Source organism: Meleagris gallopavo, chromosome 23 (assembly GCF_905368555.1).
Source record: "Meleagris gallopavo chromosome 23, MGAL_WU_HG_1.1, whole genome shotgun sequence".
In the NCBI taxonomy this organism is placed as follows: domain Eukaryota; kingdom Metazoa; phylum Chordata; class Aves; order Galliformes; family Phasianidae; genus Meleagris; species Meleagris gallopavo.
Genome location: NC_139426.1, coordinates 4,976,237 through 4,988,277, shown reverse-complemented (window position 1 = coordinate 4,988,277; position 12,041 = coordinate 4,976,237). Strand labels below are relative to the sequence as shown.

Below are 12,041 nucleotides of genomic sequence, written 5' to 3'. Positions count from 1 at the left end.
TGCATGGTTTCCTGTGGGGAGGAGCAAAGGATGCGTGGTTTAGTGGGCATGGTGAGGATGGTTGGACTGGATCTCAGTGGTCTTTTCCAAGCTTAATGGTTCTGTGGTTACACGGGCATCGTTTCGGGGCCGCTGACCCACAAACACCAACCCTATGGAGATGGGAGTCACCCGGTTGGGATTGGGTGGGATGGGGCTCTGGGATAGCAGAGCTGAAGGAAGGGGAGGTGGTCGGATATGTGGGCATGGTGGGGATGGGCTGATGGCTGGACTTGGTGATCTCAGTGTTCTTTTCCAACCTTTATGATCCTGTGTTCCTGTGCTCAACCATCTGTTGCAAAGGGTTGAATTTTGTTAAGCATGCTTGCTCTTCTCCTCGTGTCCACCCCCCCCTTCTTGTGCTGGGTGTTAAATTAAAACATGGTTTTGATTTCAAATAGTTTAAATTAAAATGTCTCCATGTATAAAACCCTCTGCGGACTATAAATTATGCAGAAGAGGACTGTGAATTATTCAGAAGTGAAACAGCACTGGAAACCCCTCCAGAAAACAGAGCAGCAATGTGAGAACAGCCTGCAGGACCCAGACCCAAAAGGACTGAAAATGGGCATCACCAGGAGATGCTGAGACTCAAAATGGGGTTTTTCTTATGCTTTTCCCATTGCTGCTTCTAAACAGGCAGTGGATGTTTTGTTTTCCCCCCTTAGAAAGCCCTTTGGATATCTAAAATGAAGGCTTTATGTTCACATTTGCATGGTTAGCTTTGCAGTTTGCAACGGGTTTGGGTTCAGAGTGGTGCCAGAGGTTGGACTCGGTGGTCCTGGTGGGTCCCTTCCAACTTGGGGGCTTCTTTGGTTCATTGAGCAGCTTGGACCAGGCTCTGAGCAACCTGATGGAGCTGTGGCTGTTCCTGTTTGCTGCAGGGGAGTTGGATGGATGACCTTTAATGATCCCTTCCGACTCAAATGGTTCCGTGATTCCTGAAGACATCTCACCCCAAATAACAGAGAGCCTCCAGTCCTGCCCTATTTGTGGCTGCAGAGGAGGGGGAAAGTCTCTTTTTGACCCCTTAGCCCTGGATGCGTGCTTTGCTGATGCTTAAGGGCTCTCTGAGGCTTCTTCCACATTTCCAGTGTTCTCAGCCTCCTTACTGATTTGGGACTGAGGGTAGTGGGATAGTTAGGATAAGGGATGCTATAATGGGATATTTTGGGTGAGGGATGCTGTAATGGGATATTTTGGGTGAGGGATGCTGTAATGGGATATTTTGGGTGAGGGATGCTGTAATGGGATATTTCAGGTAAGGGATGCTATAATGGAATATTTGGGGTGAGGGATGCTATAATGGAATATTTGGGGTAAGGGATGCTATAATGGAATATTTGGGGTGAGGGATGCTATAATGGAATATTTGGGGTGAGGGATGCTATAATGGAATATTTGGGGTAAGGGATGCTATAATGGAATATTTGGGGTGAGGGATGCTATAATGGGATATTTGGGGTAAGGGATGCTGTAATGGGATATTTCAGGTAAGAGATTCTATAATGGGATATTTGGGGTAAGGATGCTATAATGGGATATTTGGAGTGAGGGATGTTATAACGGGATATTTGGGATAACAGATGCTGTAATGGGATATTTGGGGTAAGGAATACCCATAAAAGGGGATATTTTGGATAAGGGATGCTATAATGGAATATTTGGGGTGAAGGATGCTATAATGGGATATTTGGAGAAAGGGATGCTATAATGGGATATTTGGGCAAGGAATACCATAAAAGGGGATATTTTGGATAAGAAATGCTATAAAGAGATTTTTGGGATCAGGGATGCTATAACAGGGGATATTTGGAGTAAGGGATGCTATAATGGGATATTTTGGGTAAGGGATGCCATAAAAGAGGATATTTGGGATAAGGGATGCTATGGCATGATATTTGTAATAAGGGATGCTATAATGGGATATTTCAGGTATGGGATGCCATAAAAGGGGATATTTGGGATAAGGGCTGCTATAACGGGATATCTGCCATCCAAAAACCAAAACTGGAGGAAAATATAAATTCCTATGAAACGTGACCATTGGAGCACTGTGTAATGAAATGAGCTGAGGGGAGAAATAATGCATTCAAGGAGGCTGTCTCTGCTTTTAGTTTATTCCAACTTTTGAGTTGGAATAGCATTACCTCTAATGGAGTAACGCTGTTTCAGAATCCGGCCCAGCATTGCCATTCTAAGGCAGAAGCAGCACCAGTGTGCTGTATTTTCCTCCTCCTTCGCTTGCAGTCATCACACCCAGAATTTCAAGACAGATTTTGGAGGTTAAAACTTCCCCGCAGAGCCCAGATTGTTTCCCTCTCAGCTGTCATCTCGGGACGGTTCTGTTTGCTTTCAGATGGCATCAAATATTTGGATTCCTGCAGGGGCTGTGGTGCGAGGGTGAATCTCACGCACACAAAACAATAAAAATAAGCTTTTTCTAAGAGGGTTTTTTTAGCATTTCAGTCTGTGCTGCTCCTTTGCAACCCCTACCTGTTGCATTTCTATGTGTACATCAGCATACAGAAGATGGTCTGCTTCTGCTTGCACCGAGTTGGCTGCATTGCATTTGCTCCTTTGTTGCTTTTCATTCCAAATCCCCACGTTGCCTTGCTTGTTTTTGCTGTTATTGGCCTTATCTCTCCAATACAACAATATTATTGCTGGGGAGGTGCCCAGCGCAGGGCAGAGCTCCAGAAGGTGCATGAGATGAAGATGTCTGCAAGGAAACAGCAGGGAAAAAAAACATCATTAAAAGTAATGAGTTGAAAACTTTCCTCCAGCAAGCATCACTGCTCTGTCTCATGGAATTTGCGAACGAAAAATACTGTATTTCCCCCCCTCCATCTCAGCTGTGCTTCCTTGCATGCTGTTCTTCTCCTGGATGCAATCATGGATTGAAAAGGACCTCAGAGATCATCTGGTTTCAACCCCCTGCTGTGTGCAGGGTCACCAACCAGCAGCCCAGGCTGCCCAGAGCCACATCCAGCCTGGCCTTGAATGCCTGCAGGGATGGGGCATCCACAGCCTCTTTGGGCAGCCTGTTTTTCAGCTGCAGCACAAAGCACATCCTATGGAGATGCAGAACTGAGCTCAGCCCCTGCATGCTGAGCCCTCCTGCGCCCTGCTCACGCTGCAAGCTTTGCTTGTGCTCCTGCAGCTCCTTTTTAATTGCATCATATTGTTCTGCTTCCCCACACCCGGTGTGAAGCGCTGATAACTTTGTCGGAGCTGCTGCCTGGCGGAGAGAGCAGAGATTAATAAAAACTTGTCACTTTTATTAACTTTGCAATCTAGTGCATCACTTAATTCCAGGCAGGCGCTGACCGCAACGCTCGGAGCTGTAAGCAGCTCTTTCTGTCTTGGTGCAGAGCTCTGCTGGGCTGGATGGGAGTGATGCAGTCCCATAAGGCTTTCCCTAAGCATTCCCTCTTGCCAGACCCCGGGCTGCCCCAGCTCCTGGTAGATGCCTACTGAAGATGCTGTCGTTGGCTGTCTCCATTGCCTTGCTGGAGGGGTTTGGTCTGGAGAAAGATGGAAGTAACCCAGTGGTGGGGATGAGGTTGTAATGGAGTGATGGAACTCTAAACCCTTGGATATTCCAAGTAGAGCTTCCAAATAGTGGCTTTTCTTTTATAGCAGAGTATGAAAAGCACAGGGAGATCATTTGATGCATGGAGTGGAAGCGTTCTATTTAGGGGCAAGGGAAGGTGAAACTGCTCCATGTGTCCCAGATTCTTTCTCAAATGCACATCTGTAAGAACAGAGATGCCTCTGGGGTTCTTACTGTGGTCCTGTAGAGAGGGACGTTCCTTGGCATGGACTGGAAGAGATGTCCTGGGGTCTTCTAGGAGCAGGCAGAAGATGCCCTTTGGATCCCACTGCATTTGTGCCTGATGTGGTCTCAGCCTGAGCACCCCGTAACCATTTAGTTTTTTGGCTAATGCCTCAAGAGCAGTCACAAAGAAGTAAATCAAAACCAGAAGCACCCAGACAAGAGCCAGGCTGTTAAATAGGTGCCAGCCCCTCAAACATCAGAATGGGTGGCACTTCCCACTGCTGGCCCATCCTGTGCCGTTGAGTTGATCGTTGGCTTTTTAGCAGCAAGGAAGCAGCCTGTGTCGTGCTTTCCATCTCTGTGCTGCACTGCAGTTATTTTTATCTATTATATTTTGTTCTCGATGGAATTATTCTGCCCCCAGCCTGTAGATAAGGGCTGTTGCTAAACGAGCGTGAGCTTTTTCCTTGAAGGTTAAATCGCTGCCTTGCAGGTTGCTGAGTGAGGAGATGCTTTCTACTTCCCATCTACATCTTCCTGGGCTGTTTTGGTGTTTCCAGGTGCTTCCAGCAGCATGTAACACCCCTTGGAGCAGTACAAGGTGGTAGTGAGGGTGCATTTAGGGCTGTGCCTCTCTTGTGGGTGCTCTGCTTAACAAACAGCAGCTTTTCAGAAGCTGTTAGCATGAGCCATTAACTCTTCCTTTTAATTATTCAGCTCGCCTGTTTTAAATTTTGGTTTAAATGCAGCTAATAGGCTTTGTGGAGGAGGCTCCGACCTCGGCGGTCCCTCCCCAGAGGAGCCCACATGGTGCCTCACCAGCTGATCACTTTGGCTCATTATCTCACGTCTTTCTCCAGCTGATGGATGGCTCTGGATTGATTTATGAACATCCGTGGGTGGGTGCAGCAGACGAGTGGGGAACATGGGGCCTTGCAGCCCCATATGGCAAAGAAGGAGCAATCCCAGCCAGCATGTCTGTTTAGTTGTGATTTCTGCAGGTAACCCCAAATTGTCTTGTAGCATCGTTCTGAGTCTTGTGCACGTTGCTTTGTGTGATTGATGGTTGGGCTGGGTGACCTGGTGGTTGGGTTTGATCACCTAGTGCTTGGGCTTGATGTCCCGATGGCTGTGCTTGGCGACCTGATGGTTGGACTGGGTGACCTGATGACTGGATTGGGTGACCTGATGGTTATCCTGGGTGACATGATGGTTGGACTAGATGATCTTAGTGATCTTTTCCAACCTTAACGATTCTATGATTCTGTATCCTGCTGGGAGGAGCATGGCCACCCCATTGTGTTGGATCTGCACCCAGCTGCAACATCTGGCCCCAAGATGATAGAGGGTAGCAGCCAGAGTTGGTGTTGTCAAGGGTATTTGTGCTGGGCTCCCACCCCATGCTTGGTAGGAAGGGGCCCCAAGGATCATCAAGTTGTGCTGACATGGTTAATGAAGAGGGATCACTAGAATTGTTTATTTGAAACTTTCTGGAAGCTAAATGAAATATATTATTAAAAAAAAAAAAAAAAAACTTAAAAAAGCAACAACATCTGGTTAGTAGCATCCATATTTGGAGTTGAGCTGCCAACCTTCAACCCCATTAAAATCACAGAGGATGCAAATGAGCCTGGTGCATTCTGGAACGGGGACACATCTTTGCATACGAGTGCAATGGTTCAGCTCTGCAGGTGGTGTTCTGTTCTGCCACTTCCATGCATGCAACCGGTCCCATGCAAACATTCACAAGAGCACAGCCTCAGTGTGTAGAGACTTAATTACACGTTGCTTATTAGAGATGGCCTGTCAGCATGGTGGTTGAGCAGCCGAGGCGGCCGCTTTATCGCCTCTTTGCAGGAGTTGTGCCATTTCTTTGTCGTCATATATGGTAATGTATGCACTGCAGCACGGCGTGGGGTGAGATTCAATGAATAATGGAAAACCCAGAGTCATGTTGAATCTATATTGGCCATGCTTTTTCCCCAGCAGTTATCTTTAAAAGGAAAATATTAATTCTGGGGGGCTCAGAGCTGTTTTAGAGCATCTCGGTCTCTGCAGTTGGTGCAGTTTGTTGGAAGGCTGCAATGGATTTTTTGCCAGCACGGGGGCTGCAAGACGTGCTGTTGCAGTGGCCACTTTCTATCCCCAGGGCCATGCTGCTGATTTGGGCTCTGGTAGATCCCACAACACAACCTACCGAAAAACATGCAGAAGGATGTGCTGGTTGCTGGTTGTACTTGATGGTGTTAGAGGTCTTTTCAATCTTAACGATCCTGTAGTTCTGTGATTCAGTGACATGGGTAGCGGGCATGGTGATGATGGGTTGACAGTTGGACTTGATGATCTTCTAAGGTCTTTTCTAACCTTCACAATTCTGTGGTTTTATGATTCTGTGACATGGTTTAGTTGGTTGGTGATGAGTTGACAGTTGGAACTGATGATCTTAGAGATTTTTTTCCAACCTTAATGATACTGTGGTTCTAGGATTCTCTGACATGGTTAATTGGCATGTTGGTAATGAGTTGACAGTTGGACTTGATGGTGTTAGAGGTCTTTTCCAACCTTAACAATTTATGGTTCTGTGATTCTATGACATGGTTTAGTTGGCGTGGTTGGTGATGAGCTGACAGTTGGACTCGATGATCTTAGAGGTCTTTTCCAACCTTAACGATTCTGTGGTTCTGTGATTCTCTGACATGGTTAGTGAGCATGGTGGTAATGAGTTGACAGTTGGACTTGATGATCGTAAAGGTCTATTCCAACCTTAACAATTCTTTGATTTCTTTCTTTCCTGCCTTCCTTCCCCAGTTGCTGTCTGTGAATGCTAATTAGGATGGATAATTTCTATTTGTTTTCTTTTTTGCTTTAACCAAATCCCTTCTATTATGATCTGTATCGTTTATTTCTGCGGGCCATTATCTCAGTGTCATTACAGAGTTTTAGCAGCTGAATGAAAACATCCGAAGGAAGCCAGAAGTCGTTAGGCACAACATTCTGTGATAACAACCATAATTCTCGTGATAAAAAAAAAAAGAGAGAGAGAGAGAGAGAAAAAAATAAAAAGTGTGATGAATTCAGGAAACAGCACAAATGGAGCTGTCGTTGTGAAGTGACACCATGATGTCTGTGCTCTGTGGTCACCAGTGCTGGAACGAGGAGTTCTACAAGTGGATCAATGGGGAGGGCTGGGGGTAAAAGCTGCTTTTTTGTCTCTTTACATGGATTTTATGATTTCTGTTGGTTTTTTTTGTTTTGTTTTTGTTTTTTGAGGAGGGGAAGATCAATGTTTATGTCCTGGGTAGGGATGTGACAAAGATGTTTCACTGAATGTCGTGGTTTAGTGGCATGGTGGTGTTGGGTTGATGGTTGGACTTGATGATCTTAGTGGTCTTTTCCAACCTGAATGATTCTATGGAAGGCAAGGTTTTTGTTCTCTGAGCAATGGTTACAAAGCCATCAGGTTGGGAAAATTTATTCTCCAGAAGAGCAGTGATGTGTTGGCACAGGGAGCGGTGGGGTCTCCATCCCTGGAGGTGTTCAGTGTGGAGATGTGGCACTGAGGGATGTGGGCACGGTGGGGTGGGCTGGGGTTGGATTTTGGTGATCTCAGAGGACTTCTCCAACACTGATGATTCTATGATTCAGGAACATGAAATCCTTGCAGGCAGCAAGAAGTGCCGGGTTCCTGCAAGAGAAAAGATGAGTTACCAAAATGAAAAGCAAGCAACTCTTGTTTTGAAACCTCTCCTTGATGCTTTTACTTGAAGCAATGTAATCCAACAGGAAAAGAAACTGAAACCAGCACTGGGTTTTCCCCTGCCAGCCCTACCTATGCCACCGTGTTGTAACTGCATTTCATCAGCTGCTGTCCTGCAGTGGTCCCAGAGGATCAGCCCTTGGGGGATGGACGGTGCTGAGGCTGAAGTTCATGGTGACCCCAGTTGTGCAGGGCTGTAGGAGCAGGTGGAGGTTGGGCTTTTCAGCCCAGCCTTGGATTGTGGAGTCATTAATGTTGGCAATGACCTCTCCAACCATCATCCCACCCCCACCGTGCCCGCTAAGCATGTCCTTAATAAAGGTGCTGGTGTCCCAGGGTTCATTTCCCCGTTGCATTTCCAGCAGCAGCACAAGAAGCATTGCTTCAGACCCTTCCTATAATCCAGCATTCAGCTTCAGCACGAGGCAGCTCACAAGCCAGACTGATGGAATAAAACAGCACTGAAAATCAGAACACGTGCATCCCATTGCATGAAACGACAGGCGCCGTGCCCTCCCGTGCCTCAGTTTCCCCACCCAGCGTTTCTTTCCGCCTCCTTTTGGATCCTTTTTGCTTCCTTTGCATTCCTACCCGGCCAGGACAAGCCACTCCTCCGGCGGGTGACATCAGGCTGGAGCCCAGCGGGGCCCTGCATGGCCGCCATGCAGCAGGGAGTGGGGACAAGGAGGGGGACAGCAGCAGGGAGCGGGGGAACGCTGGGGAACGTGGGACGAGCTGGCTGGAATCCCACGGGTAAGAGCTCAGAGATGGGGCAGGGAAGTGGGGGGAGGGAAGGGAGGAGGGGTTCCGTGGGGCGTCCCCGCTTGGGTTTGTAGCTGTCTGTTATTATTTTTTTTATTTTTGTGACTGCTTTTAATCTTCTTCTTCTTTCTCTCGGCCGTTCTTTCACGCTGCTTTCTATCCCGTCCCTCTCTGCGTTTCCCCTTGTTTGTTTTCTGCCTGCTTCCTTTCGCTCCCTGCAGGAGGAAACAAAAAAAAAACAAAAAAAACCCCTCGCTGACTCTCTGCTCTTCCCCAGTGCTCTGTGGGTTTCCCCCCATGCCTTGGGTGACTGCCTGGGGGGGGGGGGGGATCAGAACAGTGCCACCCCTCCATCCTCCTGCCCTCCCCTCCTGCGTGTGCTGCATGGCTGTTAGTGGGGTTTGGGTTATATCCCGATACTGGGGATGCCCCAGTGGTCAGGGGTGGGCTCTGCAAAGTGCCACATCCTCAGGATTATCCCAGCAGGAACGCAGTGCTGCTATGGGGGCAGGTTTGGAGCCGTCCCAATGGCAAGATGGGGATGGGCACGATGGGTTTGTGCAGGCATTGGGGTCCTTCTGTAGGTCAGAGTGTGTTTGGGGCTCTCCAACAGAACGTAGCCTGGAAATTTGGTGGTTTTCCCCTATTTTAGTGCCTGCTGGGGGGTGGGGGACGCATGGATGTTTCCCACACCAGGGCTGCTTTGGTGTGAACCTTCCCAGGTACCCAAAGTCAGACCAAACCAGAACCATCAGAGCCGTGGGGTGCTCTTGAACTATGAGCTTGACTCATCCCTAAGTCCTTAAATCACTGCTTTTCTCTGATACCCTTCTGATACCAGGGGGAGATGTACGTGTGTGTGTGTGTGTGTGCATATATGGAGGTCTGACAGCACCTTGGAAGTTTGTTGTAGAACTAACTGCTAATTATCTTCTTGGTTTTCATCAACGAGTCCAGGAAATGTTTAAATTGGTGCTTGGATTTAAAAAGCAGCCGTGCCAAGCGCTGCGTTCGCCACGGATGCTGCCAAAAATTAAATGAAAATTATTAATAATATTAAAAAGAAAACAAAAAAAACCTGATTATTTGCATTGTCTGCTAGCACGTTAATCGGTGCTCAGAGCATAAAGGGTGGAGAATGCGGCGGGGTGGTGGATGTTGAACGCTATCAGCTAAAATATAATTAACAGCCAATTATTTCGTGTGCGAATGGCAGTTTTTGTCAATTAGGAAATGTTTAAATGGCGTTGATTTCTGGCTGCCCTGGGTGCTGCAGTGCGAGGAGGGAGCTCCTTCCGTCCCCATTAATTGCAGTGCTTCGTTACGGGGTGGGGATGAGCCCATCCAGTGAAGCAAAAAGGGAAGAGGGCAAAAAAATAGGGTTAAAAAGAGAGGAAAAATGCGTTGTGGGAGCTTTTTGCACTGGGGTTTGGCCTTAGGGAGGTGAAACAGAAGGTCCTGTGATGCTGTGAAGAAGGGGGTGGGCTTCTTCCAGCGCCGTTGGGTTGAATCTGAGCTGGTTTGGGTTAAGGCAGAGATGAATGCTGTGCAATTGGGTCTGGGGCAGCATCTCCTGGTGGGGCTGAAAGCTGCTCCCAGTGGCGTATGGGGACATGGAACATTCATTGAGGTGCTTAATCTGGGCGTAGAGCATGGGGGTTTGGTTCATTTCCTGCTGAAAGGTTTCTCCCAGCATCCATGCAGCTCCCAGCATGACTTCTACTCCCTGAGCGTAGCAAGAGATACAGGATTTATCCCCAAAACCTTCAGTTTATGAGTTGTACTTTGGTCCATGTATAGAGACACCATTAGATGGACAGGATGGACAGATAGATAGCTTGTACCATATGGATGTGCCATTGGATAGAGGTGGATAGATGCAGGTAGTTGGGTTGGTATTAAATATACGTATGTCCTTGGGTGAACCATCCTTGCCATGGTTTGGGCTCCTTCTCTTCCACCAACTGTGCATCTCTGTAGAAAAGTCACTTTTTTAGCAATAAAACAAGGAGTTCAAGAAAGTTCTTTAAAAAAATAAGGTGAGAAGTTCATAAGAATAAAAAGATCTTTAAGTTTTGTTGCTTGCCAAGGTGACCAGCACACTGGTTTGGTCTCCTGTATTTATTGCATCCTAGATGGGACCTATAGATCTCATAGACCTCACTGTACATCTGCGACCTGCACACAGCAGGGGGGTTGAAACTAGTTGATCATTGTGGTCCTTTTCAACCCAGCCCATTCTATGATTCCAACCTAAGACCTCTAGTTGGGATGGTTGGACCAGCGTTGCCCGTATCCAAGTGGGGATGCAGTAGGCACCAAATGAATCCTAATGGGGATTTAATTAGCTGATAGCATGGCTTGCAGAGGAGCTGGTTGGAGTTGGACGTGTGTGGTTAATCATTGGCCATGGGGCTGATGGCTGGGGATGTGAGAGGGGAGAAACAGCACAAGGTGGGCTGGGGTGGGCATGGAAGGAGAAAGAATGGATAGCAATGGAGTTGTGTGGTTGGTTGCTTGCAGAAGTGGAGGAAATGGGATTTTTACGGCATTTGGGGTGGGAAAGACATGGGACTGGTCGTGTGCAGAAATGTGGGAAAGGGGATTTTAATGGGGTTTGGGGAGGCAGGTCTGTGTGCAGGAGGGAAGCTTCCCGCTGCAGCCCTGCACTCGGTTGCGTACTGATGACCTTTGGCAGTGCACACATTGTGTGTCTGCTCAGCCAGGCTTTGCTTGCACTGCATGGACCCAGTGCATTTGCCCTGATTTCCCACGTGCTGGAGGCCAAAAACCTGAATTTCTCCTGCCCCTTGGGAAATGGTAACGTGGGCAGAGCCGAGCTGTGCTCTCGGACACCGATTTATCCAAGCTTTTTGTGAGAATTTCAAGAAAGCACTCTGGACTTTAATGAAATCCCCAGCCCGCAGCTCGAATGTTCCTCGTTAGTGACTTTATTGCTAAATAATTTACAGAAGGAGGCCTTGCCAGTTTTCATAAGGGAAGCATTTCAAGTATGCAAAGCAGATTTTATGCCTTCCCGGAGCAGCTGCTGGCTCAGGGATAGGAGACCAGCACTATGCTGGCTCTGCCCCATTTATTCTGCACCTATAGGGGAGGTGGGAGGCAGCAGTGCGGGTAGGGCAGGGGCTGCTTCTTCCCAAAATAACCCCCAAATTCCCATATTGTGTGAGCAAACAGCGGGGGAAGGACCCACACGCTGTAGGCATTGGTTTTGTGGCTCCTGTTCACTTGTTGTTTCTTTCTCCCCAGCACTGCTGCGAGAGGAGGTGGCCCAGCTGCAGGAGGAGGTGCACCTGCTCCGGCAAATGAAGGAGATGCTAACGAAGGAGCTGGAGGAGACACATGGCAGCAAATCCCCCGAGGTGCTGTCGGCCACTGAGCTCAAGGTGCAGCTGGCACAGAAGGAGCAGGAGCTGGCACGGGCCAAGGAGGCTCTGCAGGGTAAGGGCTGCCTTTCCCTATAGGGCTTTATTCCATGCATCCCATAACCCCAGGGCAAATTAATTAGGGAGGGAAGGGAAAGCTATCCCTTTTATTTGGGTGAGGGGGTGTGTTTTTGTGGGGTGAGGTTGGATGCACAAGCAGAGCATCCCCAGCAGGCTGGGAAATTGGGCACGTTGGGCACAAAGTTGTCATTGTACAGAGCAAAACCGAGCTGAAATGCAGCTGGAAAGTATGATG

General features: G+C 48.0%; 1 protein-coding gene across 2 annotated transcripts in view; it reads left to right on the top strand.

Moving 5' to 3' along the window:
• KAZN (kazrin, periplakin interacting protein) overlaps positions 1 to 12,041 on the top strand; it is a 146,207-nt gene that overhangs the window by 124,443 nt on the left and 9,723 nt on the right. For both annotated transcript variants that reach the window (XM_085242096.1, XM_085242095.1), the window contains exon 4: positions 11,610 to 11,801. In XM_085242096.1, the coding sequence (XP_085098222.1) occupies positions 11,610 to 11,801 (192 nt within the window). The remainder of the gene's footprint in view (positions 1 to 11,609; positions 11,802 to 12,041) is intronic.